A 22,775-nucleotide genomic window follows, 5' to 3' on the forward strand; every position below is an offset into this window, starting at 1 on the left:
ATTTTCCCTTTGAACTTCAAAGTATGAGTCTATAATTCATTTTCTTTCAGCTTCCAGTGTTCCAATCAGCTTTTTAGTGTCTCTCATTTGAACCTGAACAGAGAGCCTTCAAACATCTTTGATATTTGAGGAAATTCTCTAATATGAAAGGCAAAGACAAAAACACATGGGAAAAGTAATTCAGAAGAAAAAGTCATTGAAAGAATCTGGAAATGTTACACCCTAACCAACGAAAGCAATAGTACCTCTTCTTTACATCTGGTGTCAGAAATTTCATACTAATGAGCCTTAGTGTGACTCTTTGCCCATTCACTGTATAGGCATCCCCTTGCTGAAGCCTTTCCCTCAGAGAAGCAGACATTGTGCCCTAGGAAGAAAAGGTATTTGTTGTTGCCCATCAACTGGAGACTGGATAAAGAAAATGTGGTTTTTTTATAAAATGGAGTACGACTCAGCCATAAAAAATGAGAAATTAAGAGACATTTATAGCTAAGTGGATGCACATTGAGGCAATGCTCTTAAGTGAAATAAATAGGACACACATATATAAATACCGAATAGTTTCTCTGGTGTGAGAAACTGAAAGTGTAAATAAGGACTAAAACATATAATAGGTAATGTGAAATAGGAAGAAGAGGGGCAAAGGTGAAGGAAGTGGGAGGGGTTGGGGAAAGGAAAGAAGGGAATGGAATTAATATGAGAAAATGGAAAAATAGGAACAAAATCTTTGTAAATAGGGAGGAATGGAGGGGTTGAAGGGAGGGCTGGGCAAGGGTGAAAAATAAGAACCAAGAAAGATTATGTAAAGGTGCAAATTTCCAATGATGAATGTCATTATATTGTATACCTAAAATGTACCAATGATTAGAATGAATAATTGATAATGCAAAATAGGAAGAAAAGGTCCAAAGGGGTAGGGGTAGTGGGAGGGGCAGGGGAAAGGAAAGAAGGGAAAGGAAAAATGATGAGAACTGGAAAAAATGGAAATAAAGTCTTTGTAAATAGGGAAGGGTGGAGGGCATGAATGGAGGGCTAGGAAAGGGGACAAAATAAGAACCAAGGTTCATCATGTAAAGGTACAATTCCCAATGAGAAATGTAAATGTATTGTATACCTAAAATGTACCAATAAAAGAATTTAAGAAAAAAAATAAAATTCATCTTACTTGAAAAAAAAAAGAAAAGGTATTTGTTGTTGTTTGGGTGTTTTTAAATATTTGTTTTATTTTGTTTTGTTTTTGCAGTATTAAAGATTGAACCCAGGCACTCGCACATGTTAGGCAAGCACTTTACCACTGACCTACATCCACAGAATTCCTCTCATAATTTCCTTTTCTCCATTTTCTTTCCTATTTCTCGGATACTGGGTCTTCTGGACCAATCTACTAATTTTATGTATTTCTTGTTTTCCATGTATGAGCAAGTAGGTAGGCTTCCAGAAAGGTTGCTTTCAATTTATATTATCAAAGAAATCAAAAATGGATGTTTAGCTGAGAGCAGCTGACCCAGTTATAGACATCAGAATTCCTTATTTATCAAGATCTGAGCCAGGTTTCAGGCTCATAACTTATTATCTGAGAGATGAGATCCTCAGGAGGAAGGATATTACAAGGAACTCCCAGTTCTTCTCCAATAGGATGCAGGACTATTTATTTAGGTAACTGGATGCTTTGAAGAAGGAATAACCAGACATGTTGAGAATTTTTTGATTTAGGGTCTAAATTGATAACATTCCCTGAGTCCCTAAAACAAATCATGGCCTGTTAAGAGTCAGAGCCAGGTAATAAAATGCGTTCTGGTTCAGGTCAGGTGCACAATAAGTTCACTGTTCCATAGAGTCACCCAAAGACCATTTCCCTAGCCTTCAAATGTGTACTGGACTGAATGGATGTGATGGGGAGTAGAACTTCTCATTTAACTCTATAGTCTGTGTGTTAAAAGCTACTCTCATGAGAAAATCTGAGCATTTCCCCCCAACACACACTAGAGTCAAGATATAGTATAACAAAGAATAAAAACATCACATCTAGCCCCTGGCCCCTTCCTCTCTGGTTCTTCTCCTGCTCTCTGATTCCCAAATTCCATGAATTGACCAGTATTCCTCCACTGCGACATTCCATCATGATGTTTTTGCCTTGGGACCAGCTGACCATGGACTGAAATCTCTGAAACCATGAGCCAAACCAAATGAACCTCTCCTCCTTTAGCTTGTGGTTGTCAGGTATTTTGTCCTACCAATGAAAAGGTGACCAGTGCATCACCCAAATGCTTCACTGGGGTATCTCTTGCTACTTCCCTGATGAATTTTCACAGTAGGTGAAAACCACACACTGAGAAGAGTCTTGTGACCAAAGCCTGAAACTCTTCAAGGATGAGGGTCTAGAACTTTCATCAGTTAAACACTACCATAACCAACAGAAGTGCTGGAGTAAGGAAAATCAGGATGGGTTGCAGGAAGGAGGAATCATGAGTATCCAGTTGCCATCTTAAGACCAGATACAATGTTAGAAACTTAGTTCACTTCCTAAACCTTCCTCTTGCACTTTTTTCATGAAAAGAATCCTGGAGGATCCTTATCCAGATGTACTTAATTCTCTATACAAAGCAAGTGGATTTGAATGATACAGAATGTGCACTGTATTGAAAACTGTAGAGTGTCACCTGGACCACTTCCTCTGGTATTGAAGTAATCATTCCCTAAGCTTCTAGGCCCATTGCCTGTGACCTGTAGATGGGACCTTCCAAAGGATTTTTCTTCAAAGTTAGCTGTTTCACCCAAGGTTATCTGAGGATTATGTCCAAATGCTTTATAAATACCATATTTTCTTTTATTTCTCTCATATAAATAATAATTTTGGTTTTATTTTTCTCTTATCCTGATCCTTGAATCATCTCTGAGTTTCGTTGTTTGGTTTTGGTTTTCTGTTGTTTTTGCATCTCATTATTAAGTATGTAGACTTTCACTATCTTTTTGGTGGCTGGGAGATTCCCTCTTCCTTAGAGGACTCACTAAGTTCAGAGTCCCTATGAGTAAGTGTCTTCAGAGAATAATCCTCTGTTCTACATATAAAGGCTTTCAGCCAATCCTCCTGCTTCATCCTTCCCAGGATCTACCTTCGCAGCTGATGGTTGTCTACAGTTCTGGACCCTCTCTGAAACTGCTCCACATAAATTTGCACCTTCATTTTCCCACACTGGACTTATATTCCAAGTCTCCATTCTGCTTGGTTGGTTACCCTCCACTCATCCATCAGTTTCCATCCAGATGCCCTCCAACAGCCCCTTGTGCTTGTAGGTAGGGCTTTTGGAAGGTGGCTGGATTATGGGGCACCTACAGCTGAGTTGTTTTAGGAGGTGGGGCCTGGTCAGAAGAGGCTGGCTACTAGGGAGTGACCTGAAAGGGTAGATCTCTCTCCCCAGCTCATCTCTTCTCTCTCGGCTTCCTAGCCGCCATGTCACATCAGGAAGCATGGAAGAAAGACAGGCAGGGGCAGGATACAAATATATCATTCATGCTAATGCCCACAGTGACCTACTTTGTCTAACAAGGTCTTACCTCCTGAAGTTTCTATAGCCTTCCATTAGCACAGTCAACTGGAAACCAAGCCTGGAACACATGAACCACTGGGGAACCCTAAAAACCCCAACCACAACAGGGCTGTTGTTAGTACCCACCTGGATAATCTAAAATAATCCATCCACCTCAAGATGCTTAAATTAATCACATCTCATATGGTCAAGGAAGTAATACATTCAAAGGTCTTGGGAATTAGGACATGGACATTTTTTGGGAAAGGAGGTAGCACTATAATTTACCACAGTAACTTTCTGATAATACTCATTATCTTTACCATAGTAACTTTCTGATAATACTCATGATCTTTAGTTCTTGTCAAGATTTGATCAATATATATTGATACCAATGAACAAATGAGTGAATGAGTGAAGACCTTGTAATGATTCAACACATATTTATTATTGGTTCCATAATGGACTTGGTCACAGTCTGTCATATTAAAATTACACCTAGTTTATTGATTGTCATGCAATTAACACAAGAGAAGAACGCAAACTTAGTGTTTAACAATTTGACCACAAATTAAGGCAGCCAAGATGGCAAAAATAAAAAAGACCAACTCAAGGGTGGACGAGGGAAGCCTGGGTCCATCTTCACCTAACACATTACCAATCTGAGATGAAGAACCCTGAATCCCCAGGGAGTGGGGAGAGGAACTGGATGGCTTTGCTATTATATGTCTTTGTGAGCCCTGCACACACACACCTCGAAGGCAGGACCAACATTTGTGTGTGTCATGGGGCCCTTGCAGAGGCACGGCCCAGATCACTGGCTTTTCCCTGAAGCCATGTCCATAGTATCTCTGCAGAATATACTGTGCAAGGTTTTCTAGAATCTTCATGATGCTATCAGTAGAGAACTCAGGATTCGCAAGTTGGGAACATAAACACTTCTGGCACTTCTGAGCAAAAAGCCGCATAAGCACTTGACCCTGGCATGTCCAGTGGTCCCAGTACACGTGGCACAGGATCTTCACCTGGGCAGAGTCCCAACTTTGATGACATGAGATACACCAGAACCTGCAGGCAGGTGAAAAAAAACCCACTGTCAGCTCAGCTGATCATTAACCTGAGGGAGAATGACCCTGAATTCATCTCAAATACTTTTCACTTTGGGGCACTTCCTATAATTTGGATTGCTGCAGTCACTGACAGAGTTTCTGCCCATACATCATTCAAGTCTGCCTCTTAGCTAGTTAAAATATCCCTGGATGCCTCAGAGGAAAAAAGAATTTTTGTTATCTACAGCAAAATTTGCTTCACATTTTGGTGAGAAAATTTTTATAAAGTACCTATTATGAGGCAATCATTCTAAGTGGTGCCTGACACTATTATTCCATTTCAGCTTTAAATCATTCTTATGAATAGGCATTATTGAGCCCAATAATCAGATAAGAACACTGAGTCCTAAAAAGTATAGACAACCTGTTCTGGATATACAGGATAGGTGGTTAGAGGTATGGTCTTCCAACCCTAGGTGATCTCACCCAACCTTGGTGTACCATCTTGTACCTTGAGAAACAGGCTGGGCCCTGGAACCTTAATTCTTGACTTGAAGATGTAACTGCATGGTTTGCATCAGGGGACCTCAGGCGCAGGACTTCACCTCAATTTTTAAGTCAGTTAAAAAGAATTCAAGGTGTTCTTTTTCAGCATCAAATGGGACTTTGTACAAGGGATGATGAAAAAATATAGTGAATGTTTAAATTTAAAAGGCTTATTACAGTAAAAGAGACATGGTAAAGAATTATGAGGTAAGTATGTTCAAAGTAAAGGAGTATTTTCAGCATTTTGAGGAGGAATGATGATAATCTATCTTTTACTTCTAATAAATTTTTAAAATTTAAACCTTCACTATATTTTTCCATCATCCCATGTACGTAAAAACAATAAACACCAAGACATTTCCAAAGCTCATTGACATTCTAAAATTATGTTGGCAGATTGGTTTTCTCATCTCAAAAATGACTATCAAATCAATTTACCTGGACAAAGAGAAATGCCTTCCTGATTGGGAGAGTGCCAAAAAGTTAAGAGACATTGTAAGCGCCACCAAGAGCTCTGGCTGGTGTGAAAGGGTGCCAGCCCAGATCATGGGATTACATACAAGAAGAACAAAGCTGCTGCTCCATAAGATCAGCTCAAGAAAATGCTCCAAACTATGCTTCAGAGCTACAGGAAGGCTTTATTTAAAATAATAGACTCTAGTGCAGAGAAGCTGAGCCAGTCCCAGCACCTGGAAGGAAGCTCCCCCACCACCATGCCAAGCTCCTAGGGCAGAGAAGCTGAGCTGGTCCCAGCACCCAGAAGGAAGCTACCCCGCCACCATCCCAAACTCCTAGGGCAGAGAAGGTGAGCTGCGCAGGTGCCAGAAGCACCTCACCCCCAGTGGAAATGAGAAGACACATAAACAAGTCTCAAAAACAGACTTCTGGATCACCTACAGCAACCCCAAAGGGAAACAAGGTGGAACAATTTGATACTCAACCATCTGGACTCTCTGAACTGGCAAAAAAAGAGGATCTGGGAAAAATGAAATCAGAAATAATTACTCAGATAACAGCAAAGATTGTGCTCATTGTGGAAGACTTGATTAATAAATCTAGAGAGGGCACAAATAAAAAAGTAGAAGATCTGAGGAGCATGATGGAATCCCAATATAGGAAACAAACAGAATCCATAAAGCAGATGCAAACAGATTTCCAGGAGATTAAAAACCCCATTGAAAGTCTGCACAGCAGAATGAACCAATGTGAGGATAGAATTTCAGATATACAAGAAAAGATTGCAATTAGTGACCAGGAAAAGAAAAATTGGTTTAAAATTCTAACAGAACATGAGAAATCAATCCAGCAGCTGCCAGATGATGAAAAGAAGAATAACATAAGACTGATTGGAGTCAATGAAGAAAGAGGAGAGAGTGCAGATGACATAAAAAAAACTGTTCACAGAAGTGATGGCAGAAAACTTCCCAAGCAGGGGAAAAGAACTTGACATACAGATAAGTGAGGCATATAGGACTCCAGCTAGCCTTGATCAAAAAAAATCTACACATAGGCATATAGTAGTTAGGATTCCAGAAATCCAACAGAAGAACAAAATTCCACAAGCAGTGAGAGAAAAGAAACAAATCACATACAAAGGAAAGCCCATCAGAATCACAGCAGACTTCTCAACACAAACCATCAAGGCAAGAAGAGCTTGGAGTGATGTATTTCAACCCCTAAAGGAAAACAGCCTCCAACTCAGATTGATGTACCCTGCAAAACTATCTTTCAAAATGGATGGAGAAATAAGATACTTTCATGATAAAGAGCACCTCAGGAACTTCATGAATACCAAACTGGCACTCCAAAAAATTTTAGACAATACTCTAGGAAAAGACAATGAGGATCACAACTCCAGGAAACCCAGCAGAATGAATCCACTGGGCGTGACAAATTAAATGCAAAGGGGGAGAATCCAACAAAAAGAAAAAGTCATGACAAGGCTTTTAAAACTTTTAACTTCATCTCCCTAATGAGTGTATAATTCAATCTTGTTATTGTACTGATTAGTATTTTTCTGATTCTAGAATTGCACACCTTTCCCTGTGCTATACTAGCTATTTATCATCTTCTTATGTCTACTTTTTAATTGGGTTGTCTATTAATGAGCTCTAAGAATTCTTTATATATTCTGATCATAGGTTATATGCATTGTAAATATGGTCTGTTTAAGGACTACTTTTCATTTTAATCATGTCATTTAAAGTTCTAAATTTTGATGGAATCTCATTTATCAATTTTTTTTATACATCATGTTTTTTGTATCCTAGGTAGTTCTTGCCTACCCTGAATTCATAAATATTTTCCCTCATAATTTCTTCTTAAAGTTTTATACTTTCAGGCTTTCTTATTTAGGTTCATAGATCCCTTCAAGTTATTTTCATGTATGGAAATAAAGGGTTGAGGTTAATTTTTTATATACGGATACCAGGTGTTCTAGTGCCATTTGCTGAAAACACTATCTCTTCCTCAGCTCTTGAATTGAGTTTATATTCTATAAAATGCTAATGTTAAGTAATCTTTCAAAACTAAGTGAACTATATATGTGTGGTTCTATTTCTAGATTCTCTGTTTTATTCAAATGATCTATATGTCTTTCCTTACACCAACACTGCCTTGATTACTGTAGCTTTAGAAGAAGTCTTAAAATTAGGTACTAAATGTCTTCCAACACTGTTTTTGTTTTTTGTTTTTTGGGTTTTTTTTAACTTTTCTAGGTCTTTTGTACTCCTACATAACTTTTAAATTTCAATATCCAATTCTTCATTTACAGCAAGTATACACAGATGTGAATTTTTATATATACCTTGTGTTTTCTAATCCTGCTAAATTCAAATACAAGTTCTAGGGGCTTCTAGAGATTTCTTAGTATTTTCTCTGTAGATGATCATTTCATCTACATATAAAGATTTTGCTTCTACCTTGCCAATCCTATCCTAATTGTGTCATTTTATTGTCAGACTATTTTGATGGGGCCTAGGTTTTAAAGTTTAATGGACAGATAAAGAGTAAGCATATCTGCCCTTGTTCCTCACCTTAAGGAGAAAGCATTGTATCTTCTCCATTCATATAAGGTGTTCTCACTGTAAGTATGGAGTACATGTCTTTAATCTGTTGAGAAGGTTCTGTTCTACTTCTAGTCTCCTGATAGCTTTTACCATGAACAGTTGTGGAATTTAGTCCAATACTTTTTCTCCAACTAGTGACAGGATCATATGGCTTTTTCCTTTCCTCTGTTAAAATGATGACTTTTGGGGGTGGATCTTCCAATGATGAACCAACACTGCCATCCCTATAACAAAACCACTTTCTACATCCTGCCAGATCTGACTTCTAATAGTTTGTTTTGTTAAACAAATTTCTATCTATGTTCATACATTTTTCTTCTATTATCTTTATCCAATTTTAGGATTAGCACAATGTTGAGTTCCTAAAATGAGGGGAGAAGTGTTCCTTCTTTTTTCTACTTTAATTGTTTGATATAATTTATCAGTTAAAATGTATATGAGCCTGCTGTTGTCATATAGGTAGGTTTTCAAGCTAGGAATATACTTTCTTTAATAGGTGCTATTCAAATTTTATATTTCCTCTAGAGTTAGTTTCATTAATTTGTCTTCCAAGGTACTTCTTAGAAGTTGTCAAATTTATTTCAAAAAAGACTTTTGTAATATGCTTTCTATACCCTTTTAAATTCTGTAAAATCTGTAGTAATGTCTCCTAGATCTTGATATTGTAATTTTAAAAATGTATAATTGATATTGTGTAACAGGAAGAAAAGGTCCAAAGGAGCAGGGGAAGTGGGAGGGGTAGGGGAAAGAAAAAAAGGGAAAAGAAAAATATGAGAAAAGGAAAAAAATGGAAACAAAGTCTTTGCAAAGAGGGAAGGGTGGAGGGGGTGAAGGGAGGGCAGGGGAAGCAGAAAAAAATAAGAACCAAGATACTCATGTAATGGTACAAGATCCCAATGATGAATGTAACTGTATTTTATACCTAAAATGTACCAATAAACTTAATGGGAAAAAATAAAATAAAATAAAATAATAGACTCTGCAAGTCAAAATGCGTAGTTTACATAATATTTATAAATGGATTATTTCAAAATACATATCATGTATTTATATTATACACACAACAGTTCTCTCTTGACAGTGTAGAAGAAGGAACAATTATTCTGCTTAGGAGGACAGAGGACACCTTAAGGAGGAGGTGACCCTGCAGTGTTCCTTGAAGGATGAGCAGGGAGTGAATGGGGCAAGGGGCTGCCAAACAGGCAAAACATCTTAGTGTTAGGCAGAAAGTTCAGCATAATCATAGTCCTTTTTCCTTTGTTCACTTAATCATTATAGATAAGATCTGTACAAGCCCGAGGTTTTGGTCTTTAGCCCCAGAGAATATAACATCCTCTGAGTGTGCTGGTGAAGTTTAAGACCCATAAAAAATCCACACCATGGGTGAAGAACTGGAAACTCCTCAAGGTCCCAAAACAAACCAAGTAGAAAACATCCACATAAGGCAATGATAGCGAACTTTTCAGATACACTGCCCAAAATGCAATCAGAAATCCATTTATTTATCGAAAAGTGCCACCACTACAATTAAACCTGAATACTGGGGTTTCAGTTTAGAAAAAAAATTCATACGTTAACATTTTTTGCTTTCAAAGGAAAACAAATAAAACATGCACCATAGATTCTCCACCACTGACCTACAGAGTAAACAGGAACCTAGTTTGAGGTTGGTCAACACAGCCCATTTTCCTTCTGAAAGAACAGTGGCCCAAGAGAAAGGAAAAGTTTCCTTGAGAGATCCAGTTAATCCTATAAATGTAACCTGAGACCACACTCAGTGGAACTGCCATCATGGCATTTGTCCTCTTTCATGCTTGAAGGTGTATTTTTCACCCATGCTGAAAATCTATCATTTTGTTATAAACTCTACCTGTCCTCCATAGAGACTGCCTACACATCTTATCAGAAATCTTTCTTTGAAGACACAAAGAAACATGGCACAGTGAGTCTGGTTCCTCCGACGTTAGGACCTGCATGTGCTGGAACCCTGATATGTTAGAAACAGGCTTTCAGGTGACAGGTGTGGAGTCTCCATGCTCAGGGAAGCCTAAAGCTGAACATGCAGGGTGTGGCTAATGGTCCAAAAGGATTGGAGCAGCACAGGGCTGAGGCAGGCTGGGCAGGCAGGCAGCAGCACAGCAGGTGAGAGAGAAAGAGGATGAGGGATGCAGGGTGCTATTTACAGGGAGAGGAGCTGATTGTCCACACAGCCACTCTCACCCTTGGGCAAGCTAGGGACCTGGTTCCTACAACCTGGAGACTTGCTGGGGGCTAGAAAGGGAATGGCCAGAAAGAGACTACAGAACACCAGGAAATAGGTTTTTGACTTAGCTTTTGCAGCCACATTCTTCCCTATCACCCCGGGGCCTTTGATAAAGTAGTATTCAAAGTGACTACTCCATCTTAATCAGTCCTTAGCATGCTAAAGAAGGACCAGGTCTCAGACTTGTCCTGGGCTGGGCCACAGCCAGGAGACATGCTACAGCCTGGGGAGGCTCACTGGGACCCAGGAGGGTGTTTCCGGAGGGCTTTATGGTCATCTGCACCAGATCACACAGCAAAGGGGGATGCATTCTGCCAGGATTTCCAGGAACATTTAGGGGAGGAAATCAAGTAAAAGAATAAGCTTTCTGCACATAAACAAGGTGGAAACTTGCAGTTTATCCTTTAGACCCGAAAGAGCACTGAGACAGCAAAAGGCCAGAGACCTGGTGCCTTTCTTTCAACAAGCTCTCAGAGAGACAAATCAACAAGAAACTCAGCCTCTCTGCTCAGGAAACTCTCGTGCTGAACAAATCCCCACTCACCTGCCAGGTGCTGTCTGCTGGTGCTGCTTCCACTTGGGGGCCACAGAATCAGGCTCAATGTCTTCATTCAACTTCAGGGTCCACTTGGCCCAGGGTTTCTCCTGCTGGATCAGTTCTTGAAACGTCTGCTCCCACGTTCTAATGTCCAAAACCATTCTGCCCCTCTCGGGATGGAGGTTAGTGTTTGCTGAAATACCTTCAATTTAGCTCACTCTCCAGGAAGTGAAGTTTCTGATTGCTTGTGCAGTTGAGTTTCTGTTTCCTAGTTTTTACTTTCGTTTTTAGATTGGGCACTCAGAGCACTTCTCCCTTCTGAAGACAGAGGGCAGCACAGTTTTGTTACTTCATGGCTTTGATGAGCTGCTGCCTGAGTCCAGAGCTGTGGTCTGGATCCCGAGAGGGCCGGAAGTTAGTTTTCATTTCCTTTTTCTCTCGTTTCGAAAATAATCGGGATGCTCCTTCTGGCACCGGGATAAAGGAACTGTGATTGAGAGCCAGTCCGCACCGGCGGGGATGCTCACATCCTCCTGGAGAGGAGAGTAAGTGGGAGGCTGTGGTCAACACCTGTCTCATACACTTGCTGACTCCCGGAAACTTGCATCTGAAGGGGCTTTTTTCCTGATAGTTTGCAGGGGAGCCACACAGAGAGCGGGGATGCTGAGCCGAAAGCCACAAAGCAAATAAGTAACAGGGATGAAGCCTGAACCCGGGTGTCTGTGACTCTGATACCTGCAGAGTGCACCCACCTCCCTCCCTGAGAAGCAGCAGGAATGGAGTTTCAGGTTCCAGGCTGGAACACTGGAGCCACAGGCAGAGGAACCAGTGGTTTGTTCTAGCATATTTCCTATGTCTGGCTATCAGACTTAAAAGACCAGACTCTAGAAGGAATTATTGAGGTCGCTGAAGGCTGGAGAAATTCCATTGCCTTTCTCACCATAAAGAAGCAGAAGAAGAAGAAGAAGAAAGAGAAAGGAAAAACTAAATCACAGTTCCTTTTGCAACCTCATAACACACTCAAAGCTGCTCAGTTTTTGCACCCAGGCATTCCAATTCCAGGATAATCAAATTGTGGGACGTAGTAGTTGGAAAGATGCTGTGGGTAGCATTATGGTCCCTGGGTCCATTCACTGAGACTCTGTGAGGGAGAATGTCTTCCCCAGGAGCTATTGTAACCGTACCAGCCTGAAGTATAATGGAAGAGGCTGAACTACTGAGAATCAATTTTTCTATGCCCTCTTTTTTCAGAATTGATGTTTAGGTGTTTTTCTTTTTGTTTTGGGGTTTGGGGATCCTTCCTCTCTTCTAGCTGTCTCTCAGCAGTTTTCCATTTTCCTCCCTTGTCACATTTGTCAGGCGTCAATTAATTAAAAGCACCGATCTGTAGTCATTCTGTCCATGTTGAGACCTAGTTCTACCACTTAACCTTACCAAGATTGTCAACTTCTCTGTGCTTCATTTTCCCCATCTAACAATGTGGATAATGATGTTTTCTACCTCACAAGGCTTTTGTCAGTATTGAATGCTTTAAAAATAGGCAGTGACACTAAAGTACAGAAGCATTTGTCATTGTTGTGTTATGCTGCATGTTTCTTTGAAGTTACCATAACACTTTTCTTAAGTATTTGTGAATACAACGAGATAAAATCACAAATATCTGTTTTTATAATTAGAGTATAGGCAGTAAAATTATAAGGAAGAACATGTCTAGTACTCAGAGAGCACAGTAGTCACTTAGGAATGCAGACATGTTTTTATCATGCCGAATGACCTGACTCCCATTCCACTTGGGTACACCTCCCTGAGCTAGGCCAGGCCTTCCTTGAGCATACATGTCCAACCTGTGTCTTGATGGTCAGATACCCTGTGAGAGGTGAACAAGAAGTGATACAAATTGTGATGTTGAGAGTCAACTGCTTCTCAGGCCCAGGGGCTAAGTCTTCTAAGAAACCCATTGAGAACAGCCAAGATCATATTAGACCTCGGAGAAAGATCTAAGGGAAAAATTTACATGTTTTCAAAGGGACAGTTTGTTTCAACATTTCTATAAAAACTTGGTTTCAGGCTTCTTGAGATCTACCATTGGGATGATGAGGTCTGCCTTGATAGACAACCACATGGTTGGTTGGCTGGCTGATTGATTGATTGACTGATTGTAGAAAGAACATCCACAAGCTTCAGAAAAGCTGAACCCCAGCAAGAAAGGTGACCAATCCAGGGCTTCCCAGCTTGATAAGGCCACTATAAATAGAGTTTTGAATGTTATTAGTGGCAGTCACTTCCTCTTTTTCAGTACAGGTTTTCTTAAAGCCAGTTTTAGATCTATTTTTGCTCTGTTCCACGGCTGTGGTAAAGAGCTGTGTTGTGTGAGAAGTTGTATGGAGAGCTGCTATGAAAGAATTTACCAAAAGACAAAAAGTATAGAAAGCACAAGTTTATTTTGGCTAGAGTGTGCTGCTAAGGGAAACAGTGGGCAAGTTTCCAGGAAAGAAATTATGCCATCAATGTGGGAGACTGTGGCCTTTATAAGAGTTTAAGAATCTCCAAGATGGCAAACCATGGAAAAAAAATGTCTTTTCCTGGATCATTTAGCACTTTCCAGACCTTCTCTGAGCACCTGCCTTGCGTTTCAATTATATGTGTGCAGTTGCAATTTTGAGAAGCTTTAGATAAAGCTAAATCCTTTAGCCTTAGATAAGAAGTGGTAAGAACATCTTTGCGTATCTTTTACAGATGATGGGTTGGAACTCTTTGGGAGAAATAAATGGACTTTACATCAAAAGGTTAGTTACTGTTGTAGGACACTTTCTGAGAGCTGGCTGTCTCTAACTGGAGTTTCTTTGTTGTAAGATAGCTTTAACCAGAGTTTGAGGTTAAGAGTTTTAATCCTTTTCTTTGGCAATTGGCAGCCGTTTTCCCCCTGACAACCAGCAAAGTCAAGTCACCGACTGTGGAGGAAGTGATCATATCTATAACAGGCTTTCAGCTGAGAATCGATGAGGGCCCCTTGAGTTTGCTGATTGTCAGAGGTACATGGTCTACTTCCTTAGGCTGATGACTGAGATTGAAATTGGGTAACAAGCTCTAAATAGGGTTGCATAATAGAGCCACATGGATGTCTAGCACATTTCAGTGAAAGCTGTTGGATTCTGCAAGAAGCAAACTAGAGAAAACAATTGCATAGACATGGGCCAAAACAAGGATAGTTATGACAATGATAGTGGTCATTAGAAGCCATTTCTACCAAGAAGGCTGTGAGAACCCTAACCAAGGCCAGATAGTGTTAGAAAGTGCTGGGGTGAGGGCAGACATAGCTTGTACCTGGTGTTGTAAATTTCTGAGGGCTGAAGAGACACTATCTGTTTATCTGGAGTGTATATGTAGCGTCCTACCTTAATGATGGTGCAAGTTCTGCCTTGTTCAGCTGTTATAATATCAAAGCCATGCACTTTTGTAAAACCACTAACCTTAGTAGTTTTATTTCTGTGTTTAAGAGGGAAATGTCCTGAGTTGTATCACTGAGGGCTTTTTGAGTATACTTGATTGGGGATTTGGTATGCCAGAAGACATCTTGAATTCCTGATGAATGAACAAATAGAGAGGCAAGGTAATCATAATAATGGAAGACACTATGGTGCTGTAGTATCGAGGCAGGATAGAAAAAATAAAGAGAGCTGGAAAGGAGGCAAGAAAAATTAGAATTTTTAAATTGTACTTTTAAGAAAACTGCAGCTTCAGGACACAAAAAACTACTCAAGGCCAGCTTGAGTTTTCTCTCTTCTTCCAGGCAAAATAAACCTTGGCAATTTCCTTTCACCTGCAAATTAGCTTTTTTCACCTTTAAATAAACCACCTCTCTTCACCTATAAATTGTGCTTCCTCTATCCTCAAAAAAGCAGCAATATAGTGGGCAGCATATCTCAACTTCAAGAACATGGAAATGGTTTACATTCTGACATAACCCAACAGATGGGTAACATGACAAACAGAATACACATCCTAAATCATCCATCTTGAAGACACACCAAAGCCCCATAAATATACCCAACTCCGGGTCATAAGGCCCTCTCTCGAGGGCCCTGGCCTACACTCTATTTCTTTGACTGTGTACTTCTAAATTTAAATTTCTGCCTAGTAAATCCCTTTATGTGTCTTACTGATACAGCCTAAAAATTATTTTTCTGCGACAGGAATCTGAACCTACAACTTAATTCTTCAGGTAGAATGGGTGTAGGAAGTTTGTCGGATCCTGTCCAGTGACAGTACAGGCAGATTGGTAGACTTAAATGTTTTAATCCACTTTCCTCATATTCATGAGAAGCCCAGAGTGCAGCATCCACTTCAAGTGGGGAAAAGGCAAGGACATAAAATATTGCCACAAGCCACTGGATTCTAGTAGGGGTAGCCCACCTAATTCTGACCTAGAGAATCAATCTGTGCCAAACCAATCTTCTCACGATAAAATAACAATGTGTAAGCATTGTTCCTTAGGAATTCATCTGAAATGTTTAGTGGCGTTGGGTCAATGTGAACATGTGTGATTTTGTTGCTCCCTGCAAAGTGGGGCAAAGTGAGTATGCCTTTCTATAGTTAGGGTGAGTCAAATATAATCATCCCAAATTTGGAAATAGTCATACTGATAATGATTATTGTTGTTACAAACTATGGGGTATAGTGGGCCTTTCTGGAACAATCATTGGGACAAATGCCGAATGGCTGCATTTGTAGTTTTGAGAAAGTTTTGCCAAGATTTTTTTTGAAAGAGTATCACTTATTGACCATTTAGAGATATCTGCGTGCAGAGAAGTGCTCACAATGCTGGGTGTCTGTTGTTCCTCCCAAATATATGGTTAAAGTTGATTCCAGTCATTTCTCGGAAATGGGGAAACCCAGTGTGGTCATGCTGAGGTGTTGGAGGCAGGTAATAATACTCTACAAACCCAGCAGGCTCCTCATTGAATGTCCTTAGTATACTGTTGTGCCCAAACAGGAAAGGAATTGGAGTCCCTCAAATAATATTTAATTGTGAAAAAAGGAGATTATGAAAATCATCACTTTAATAGGTCTGTACTTCCTCCCAATAGTAATTAGTGAAATCTCCCTCGGAAGAAAAGATCAACTATAGACTCATAGAAATTGTTAGGGTCATTGATATGGGAATGGGAATAGTACAGTAATATTTCAAGAATTATGTTACAGAAATGTTGGGTGTATGTGAGATCAGAAGGGGAATTTAGAAAATATAGGTGATTCATGAGTAGATGAGAAAAAAAAGTACAGTTAAGGTATATAAAAGATAAGATGTGTACATGAAGAAGGACCACATCTCAGACTTGTACTGAATGGATCCAAAGCCATGAGAGTTGCTAAAGGTTGGAGAGGCTCATCAGGAACCATGAGGGAATTTTCAGAGGACTCTAAGGTCATCTGCAACAAATGAGGGGGGAAGAGAATAGGACAGCTGATTTTTGGAACAAGGAGGTATTCTTCAAGGATTTTCAGAAATATTTAGGGAATTATAAAAATACTGACATATATATATTTTAGGTGTGATTTAATTAGACCCAGCAGCAAAAGGAAATATTTTCCCCGGAAAGCAGTTAGTTCACAGTAACAGAGAAATATGACTAAGGTAATCAACAACACCCCCACAGACAGTACCAAGGCAGGAGATCAGGGTGTGGCAAACTGGCTGATGAAGTGGGCATGACCTTTCCATTACAAAGATCCAGGACACATGTGCCCAACATTTCCCAAAGCCCTGCACCAATCAGAGTTCATTTCTTCCATTCTTCTTACAAGAACTTGGGCAGGTGTTTGATAGGATAGCCTAGACCTGAGGTCAGACTGAGGAGTGGGAGATACAAAAGGCAGCCACCATCAAGGCAAGGGACCACTGTAAACTCTGTCAGTGACCTATCGTGTTGTTTTCAGAGTGTATCTCTTCTTACGTTTAGTTGACCTGAACTCACTCTACAGAACATGTTTCTTTTTTTTTCAATAAATGTAAAACCTTGCTACTTTTTGTACTTGTCATGACCAGTTCTTTGTTCAGGACAGAGAGAACCTAGAAACCACTCTTTCAAAGAAGACTCCAACCCCTTAAAACCCACCAACAGTGCTATCATCACATGACCTGTCAAGGGCAAAAGCCTTACAATTTTGTAAGACACAAAAAGGGCAAATAGTCTTAGCTATGTATTTGAAACTGGAGGTATTTATGAGTGTGTTTCACATGGGCCTCCCTGGAATAAGAAGCAGAAATTTCCAAGGGGCTCCTGAGTGTAGTTATTTTGATTGTTTGGAGGGTACAGTCTTCCTTCTGGATAGGTGGATCCATCATGACAGTCCTTGTAGCTTTGCTACCATCAGGGAAATAAACAGTACTTGATATGCCCAGTTCTACAGCCTTGAGTGGCTTTTTATCCTGTGGAAGGGTTTTGAGATGTACCCAGTTCCTGGAGTTAACTAGTGGGTGCGGGAAGGTGATCCCATGAAGACAGGGTCAGGCTTGGGGCTGCATTTATCCTGATGATTGTCCTAAAGAAATAATGTATTGAGGCTAATAATGAGTTTCAGGATCCAATAAGAGGAAAGGACTGCTATAAAGAATCTCAAAGGGCTGATATAAGAGAAAGATTTTGGATAAATAAAGGACTTCAAGAGGGCTAGGGGAACTAGGGAGGGGGTAGGGGAATAGGAAGGAAGAGAAAAGGAAAAACGAATAGAAGAAAAAATGGAAACAGAGCTTTTCTCTTTCCAGAATAAGTAAATAAGGAGGGGAAGAGGGGCTGAAGGGAAGGGAAGGGAATGAGAAAAAAGAAGAAACAAGATATATCATGCACAGATACAAATTCCATATGATGAGTGTTATCATTATGTATATCTAAAATATACCAATAAAATTGATTTTAAAAAGAGGACTATTGGTAAGAGAATGGCCTTGGACCATTGGGTTTCTAGGGAGATCCTAGCAAGAATTGTTTTTATTTAATTGTCTATTTTTTTGGTACCAGGGATCGAACTCATGACCTTGAGCTTGCCAGGCAGGTGCCGACACTACTGAGCTACTCAGTTTCATTTTGAGAATTAAATTAATCCTCTACTTTACCAGAAGACTGGGGGTGCCAGACTGCATGGAGATTGTATTTAATGCCTCACCAACCCTTTGAGTTATACTTGAAATGAATACAGGTCCATTATCTGAATATAGAGAATAGGAATTCAAAACTTGGGGATTATGTTTTTAATAGAACAGTCGTAACTTCAGACTCTCAGTTTTTTGTGAGAAAGGTTTTAATCGACCCTGTGAAGTATCTATAAAAAGAAGTAAATATCTGAGACCTCTGCATGGAGGAATGGGGGTTAAAATCTATTTGCCAGTCTTCCCTGGCATAGTTTATTTTCACTGTACAGGATGTAAAAGGGGGGGAGGGTATCTGAGAGCTCCTTTTGGACTAATCTGAGTGGAAGTAGGGCAGGCCTCTGAACTGTCTTTAAGGGCCTCTGAGATTCTAGTTCCTATAAAAAGAGATTCTATTAAAGTTTGAAGGGACTTTTCCTCCAAATATGTGGTGTACTGGAGACTTGAGAAATTTCCAGAGAAGATTCAGGTAGTAATAATTTATCTGTGGGGCTCTGTATAACCAACCCTCTGAGGTACTGTGGTAAAGCCCTGATCTAATGCTTTTTTGAACTTCTTGTGCAGTACATTGTAGCTGGGGAAAACAGTGAGACAGGGATCTGAGCTGCCTGTTTTAAGGAATTCCAAGCAGCATGCTTAGCTTGTTGATCTGCCCAAAAGGTCAACCTGACCTGACCCTGAGAGATGGCTGAGTAATCCTCTTGATGGAGTTTACAATGCATAACAGTCATGTGAGTGGGAAGCCATGTAGCACCCAGGAGGGCTAAAATTTCCTGAGCACGTGTAACAATCTTATGGTGGGCAGTTAGTAATCCCCTCTGTTTCCAAACGACATTGTGAGTGTGGGGAACATGAAAGGCACCAGCTGGCTCTGTGCAAAGGTTATGTTTCATACCTGCACCCAACAGCAGAGCCCTGGGAAGGATGATTGACTTGGTTATCTGTGCTGCTGTGGAGGTGCCTGGGAGAAGTCCCAACTCTGTAATTTCTATTAAACTCACTGTAGCATATCCTGACAACCTGCACCTCTCTATTGTAAAGAATCTTTCATCTGTGAACTGTGTAGCATCAAGATTAGGGACCGAAGTGTCCTGTAGGCCTGGCCTCATGCTGCAAGTAAGGTCAATTGTTTCCATACAGGAGACTTATCAGAGGGCTCAAGGCTAGGTGTCTGGTAACAGGGTGCCCAGGCTGAGTGTGTGACAAGGCTTTAAATGAGTTCTGAAGTTTGTAAGAGAACAGTCTGGTATTAACTAAAATCTGCTATCAGAAATTCAATGAAAGGCCCTTGAATTAAGGGCACTAAGGAACTGATGAGGAGTGTTTGGATTTTTTTTTTTTTTTTGGGTGGTGAGGGGGAGTTGAGACAAGGTCTTGGTATGTAATTCAGGCTGGCCTTGAACTACGATGATTCTCCTTAGTCAGCCTACTGAGTGCTAGGATTACAGGTATGCGTTACCAGGCCCCACTTCTGATAAGAAGTATTTACTGCCATGTTCTATCCTAAGGTTAACTGGGAAGTTTCCTCCACTAAGACAGCTAGTACCCTGAGACAAAGGGAGCCAGCCTTTGCTACTAGGTCTAGTTCTCTGGAAAAATAGGCCACAGTGTGCTGGGAAGGCCCCAGGCTGGGCATAGGACTCCCAGGCTATTTCTCTTCTTTCATGTACATATAATGAAAATCATTTTGTAAGTTCCAGAAGACCCTGCAGGAACTGAAATAAGTGCCTGTTTTAGAAGATTTAGAACCTGTGTCATTTAAGGGGTCCACTTAAGTGATTCATTCAGGTGTTTAGCTAAAAGACCAAACTGAAAATTCCAAATTGGACAGAATCCTGGCATTCCTAGTAAAGTTCTGAACTGTCATTTTGAGGCTGGGGTTTCCATATTTAAAATAAGATCTCTGCAGTAACTAGAAAGGCTCCTGATATCTGAGGTTAATACAAGTCCCAGAACTGGAATTTTTATAAGGAAGTTTGAGTTTTACATGCACATGAAGTCAGCCGTCAGAAGGTGAGAACAGTGCTGTGATCAGAAAGAGGCTTATGGGAATTGCAAATTAATAGATCATCTACATACTAGAGGAGGTTCTTCCAGAGGGGTGCTGGAGGGAAGTGTCTACCTAGGGCCTGGCCTACCAGGTGAGGGCTCTCTCTAAAGCCTTGAGGTCAAACTGTCCAAGTGAATTGCTCGGTCATTTGAGTAGTCAGATTCTGCCATTTAAAAATGAATGGCAGATCTAGGTGAACACCAATATAAAAGATGGCATCCTTAATATCAAGCACAGTACACCAGGAAGCAGTGAGAGGTATTTGACTCAGGAGAGTGTAGAGATTAGGGACCATAGGTGAATGGGAGTTGCAGCCTTATTTGGATTGCATTCATAGGTCCAAACCATTTGGCATGACCCATCTATCTTTCTAACTGCCAACATTGGAGTATTATATGGTGAACTGCATGGTCATAACAACCCAGTGGCCAGGAATTTAAAGGCTTTAAAGGGTATTGAAGTCTGCTGGAAAAACTGTTTGGGTTTTTAAGACATATTGAAACAAGGGTAGAAGTGAGAATCAAGGGATGGTGATATCTCAGACCTCAGGGAGCATTTATTTGGGTTTCAATGAGGACTTTGTTGGGAGCAAGGGAGTGGGGGTCTGACCATTAAGGAGTGCTGCACTGGGTCCTAGGGTCTCAAATAGATGTAAGTGAGCCTGAAGCTTGGACATGATACCTCTGCCCAGTAATGGAAAAGGGTAACTAGGGAGAACTAAGAACAAGGAAAGAATGAGTGAATGGGCCCTCTTAAAACTGACATGGCTATAAGGGCATAAAATGAGTAGTTTGAGGTTTATCATCAATACCCTTGAGGATTGAGGACCCACACTGCTCTTGTATCTGTACGGAATGTTATCCCAGTCCCATCCACATTTAAGGTTACCCGAAGCCCTGCAGAGAGATAGAGAACTCTCTCTTGGACTCTTAGTCCAAGACTCTTAGGCCAAGAGGGAGGAGTTGCCTATCTGAAGGGCTGTGTCTCCCTCTTTATAGAGCTCCTAAAAGTCCAGGAGAAAAGTTAGGGGCATTTGTCCTCTGTCAGGCTGAGGCTGGAAGTGGGGCAGCTGAGGAGGAAGCAGGTTCCTTTCTGTGGAAGAGAGGAACAGTCCTGCTTCCAATATTCCTTCTGTTTGAAGTAAGGGCAAAGTCCAGAAGGAAGTTTACAACCATGGACCCAGGAGCAAGCAGATTGGTACAGTCTCACCTTAGATGCCCTGATTGTCCACAGTGGTAACAGGTCAAAGAACTCAGGCCTGGATACCCTGGAGGGTACCTAGATTACACAGAAGAGGCAAGGGCTGGATTGTGGCTGTTGCCATGTATTAGGCTTGTCATTTGTCATTGCATGTCATTGCATCTTCTAGTCTAATCCCTTGGGCCTAGAAAGCCTCCTCCACATTGTTGAAAACCTTAAAAGACGGTAGCCAATAACACTGAGATGAGAACCCAAGAGCATTGTTCTAACACTGGGAGTTTTTGTCTGATACCTGGAAAAGCTTGGCTAATAAAGGGAATGGCCAGAATTGTTCAGCCCTCTGAGAATGCAAAGTTGTAGGTTTGACGCCCCTTATGGGCCATCAGCTGTTGTGTAAGAAAGCTTGTAGAGGGCCTGTGAAGTGGTTTGTGAAAGAATTTACCAACAGACAAAAAAAGTCTAGAAAAGATAAGAGTTAAGTTTGACCACAGTACTCTGCCAAGGGGGGAACCAAAGAATCTTCTGGAAAGCTAGCCATGAGTGTTAACAATGGGACCAGAGCCCTCTCTCCCTGATCATAGCCACACTAGGGTACCCACCCCCCTCCTGAAAGGCAACAGTAGCATCTGAAGAGGTGGGACATGGGGATGGGCACTGTGTTGACAGACTGGCTGCATTCATGTTAGAGTGGAGTAGAGAAGCGTGAAAGCTAGATAGCCAGGGAGGACACTGCTAGGTACCCATGGAGGACACAGAAGCAAGTCCCTCTCAATTCCATTGAGAGGAAGCAAGGACAAGCAACAAGGAGCAAGGGGAAGGACACAACATCCACTGGCAAAACCACGTCTCCACCTCTAGCTTGTTGGGGAGAACGGGGAGCCAGGCACCTGTCTCACTAGCCCAGCATCTGTATATTCTGTTATGGATTTAGGGCAGAGAAGAGAATGAGGTGTTGGTTTATGTGCTTAGCAAGGGGAAGCTTAGTGAAGTTGCTTGTCTCTAAAAGAAAAAAACCCTTACATTTAATATTTCATTTTGCAGCACTGGTTACAGGCAGATAACTTTAACCAGAATTTGGTTGTTTAGGGTGTTCATCCTTTTGCGTACCAATAGGCAGAATTTGTGTACACTACAGGGACAGGGTCAATAACCACCACCAACCTAGATTAGGAAGTAGGCAGATAAACGTAGAGCCTTTCATGTGCTTTCTTCTGTCTCTGACTTATTTTTTTTATTAAATTCTTTTATTGGTACATTGTAGGTGTACAACACATTTACATTGCTCATTGGGAATAGTACCTTTACATAATGCATCTTGGTTCTTATTTTTTCCCCATTCCTAGCCCTCCCTTCAACCCCTCCACCCTTCCCTATTTACAAAGACTTT

The 22,775-nt window shown here is 40.7% G+C and overlaps 1 protein-coding gene across 3 annotated transcripts in view; it reads right to left on the reverse strand.

The window, feature by feature from the left end:
* Positions 1 to 3,950: 3,950 nt before the first annotated feature.
* Positions 3,951 to 22,775, reverse strand: part of LOC101715613 (receptor-transporting protein 4) — a 34,799-nt gene continuing 15,974 nt past the window's right edge. For all 3 annotated transcript variants that reach the window (XM_087186718.1, XM_087186717.1, XM_087186716.1), the window contains exons 2-3: positions 10,998 to 11,524; positions 3,951 to 4,595 (exon numbers count right to left, since the gene is read on the reverse strand). In XM_087186718.1, coding sequence (XP_087042844.1) covers positions 4,073 to 4,595; positions 10,998 to 11,152 — 678 coding nt within the window. In that variant the 5' untranslated portion in view covers positions 11,153 to 11,524 and the 3' untranslated portion in view covers positions 3,951 to 4,072. The remainder of the gene's footprint in view (positions 4,596 to 10,997; positions 11,525 to 22,775) is intronic.

The sequence above is a fragment of the Heterocephalus glaber genome, unplaced genomic scaffold (assembly GCF_053883595.1).
Source record: "Heterocephalus glaber isolate CG9 unplaced genomic scaffold, H.glaber_assembly_v1.0 deba00001504, whole genome shotgun sequence".
NCBI classification, from domain to species: Eukaryota; Metazoa; Chordata; class Mammalia; order Rodentia; family Bathyergidae; genus Heterocephalus; species Heterocephalus glaber.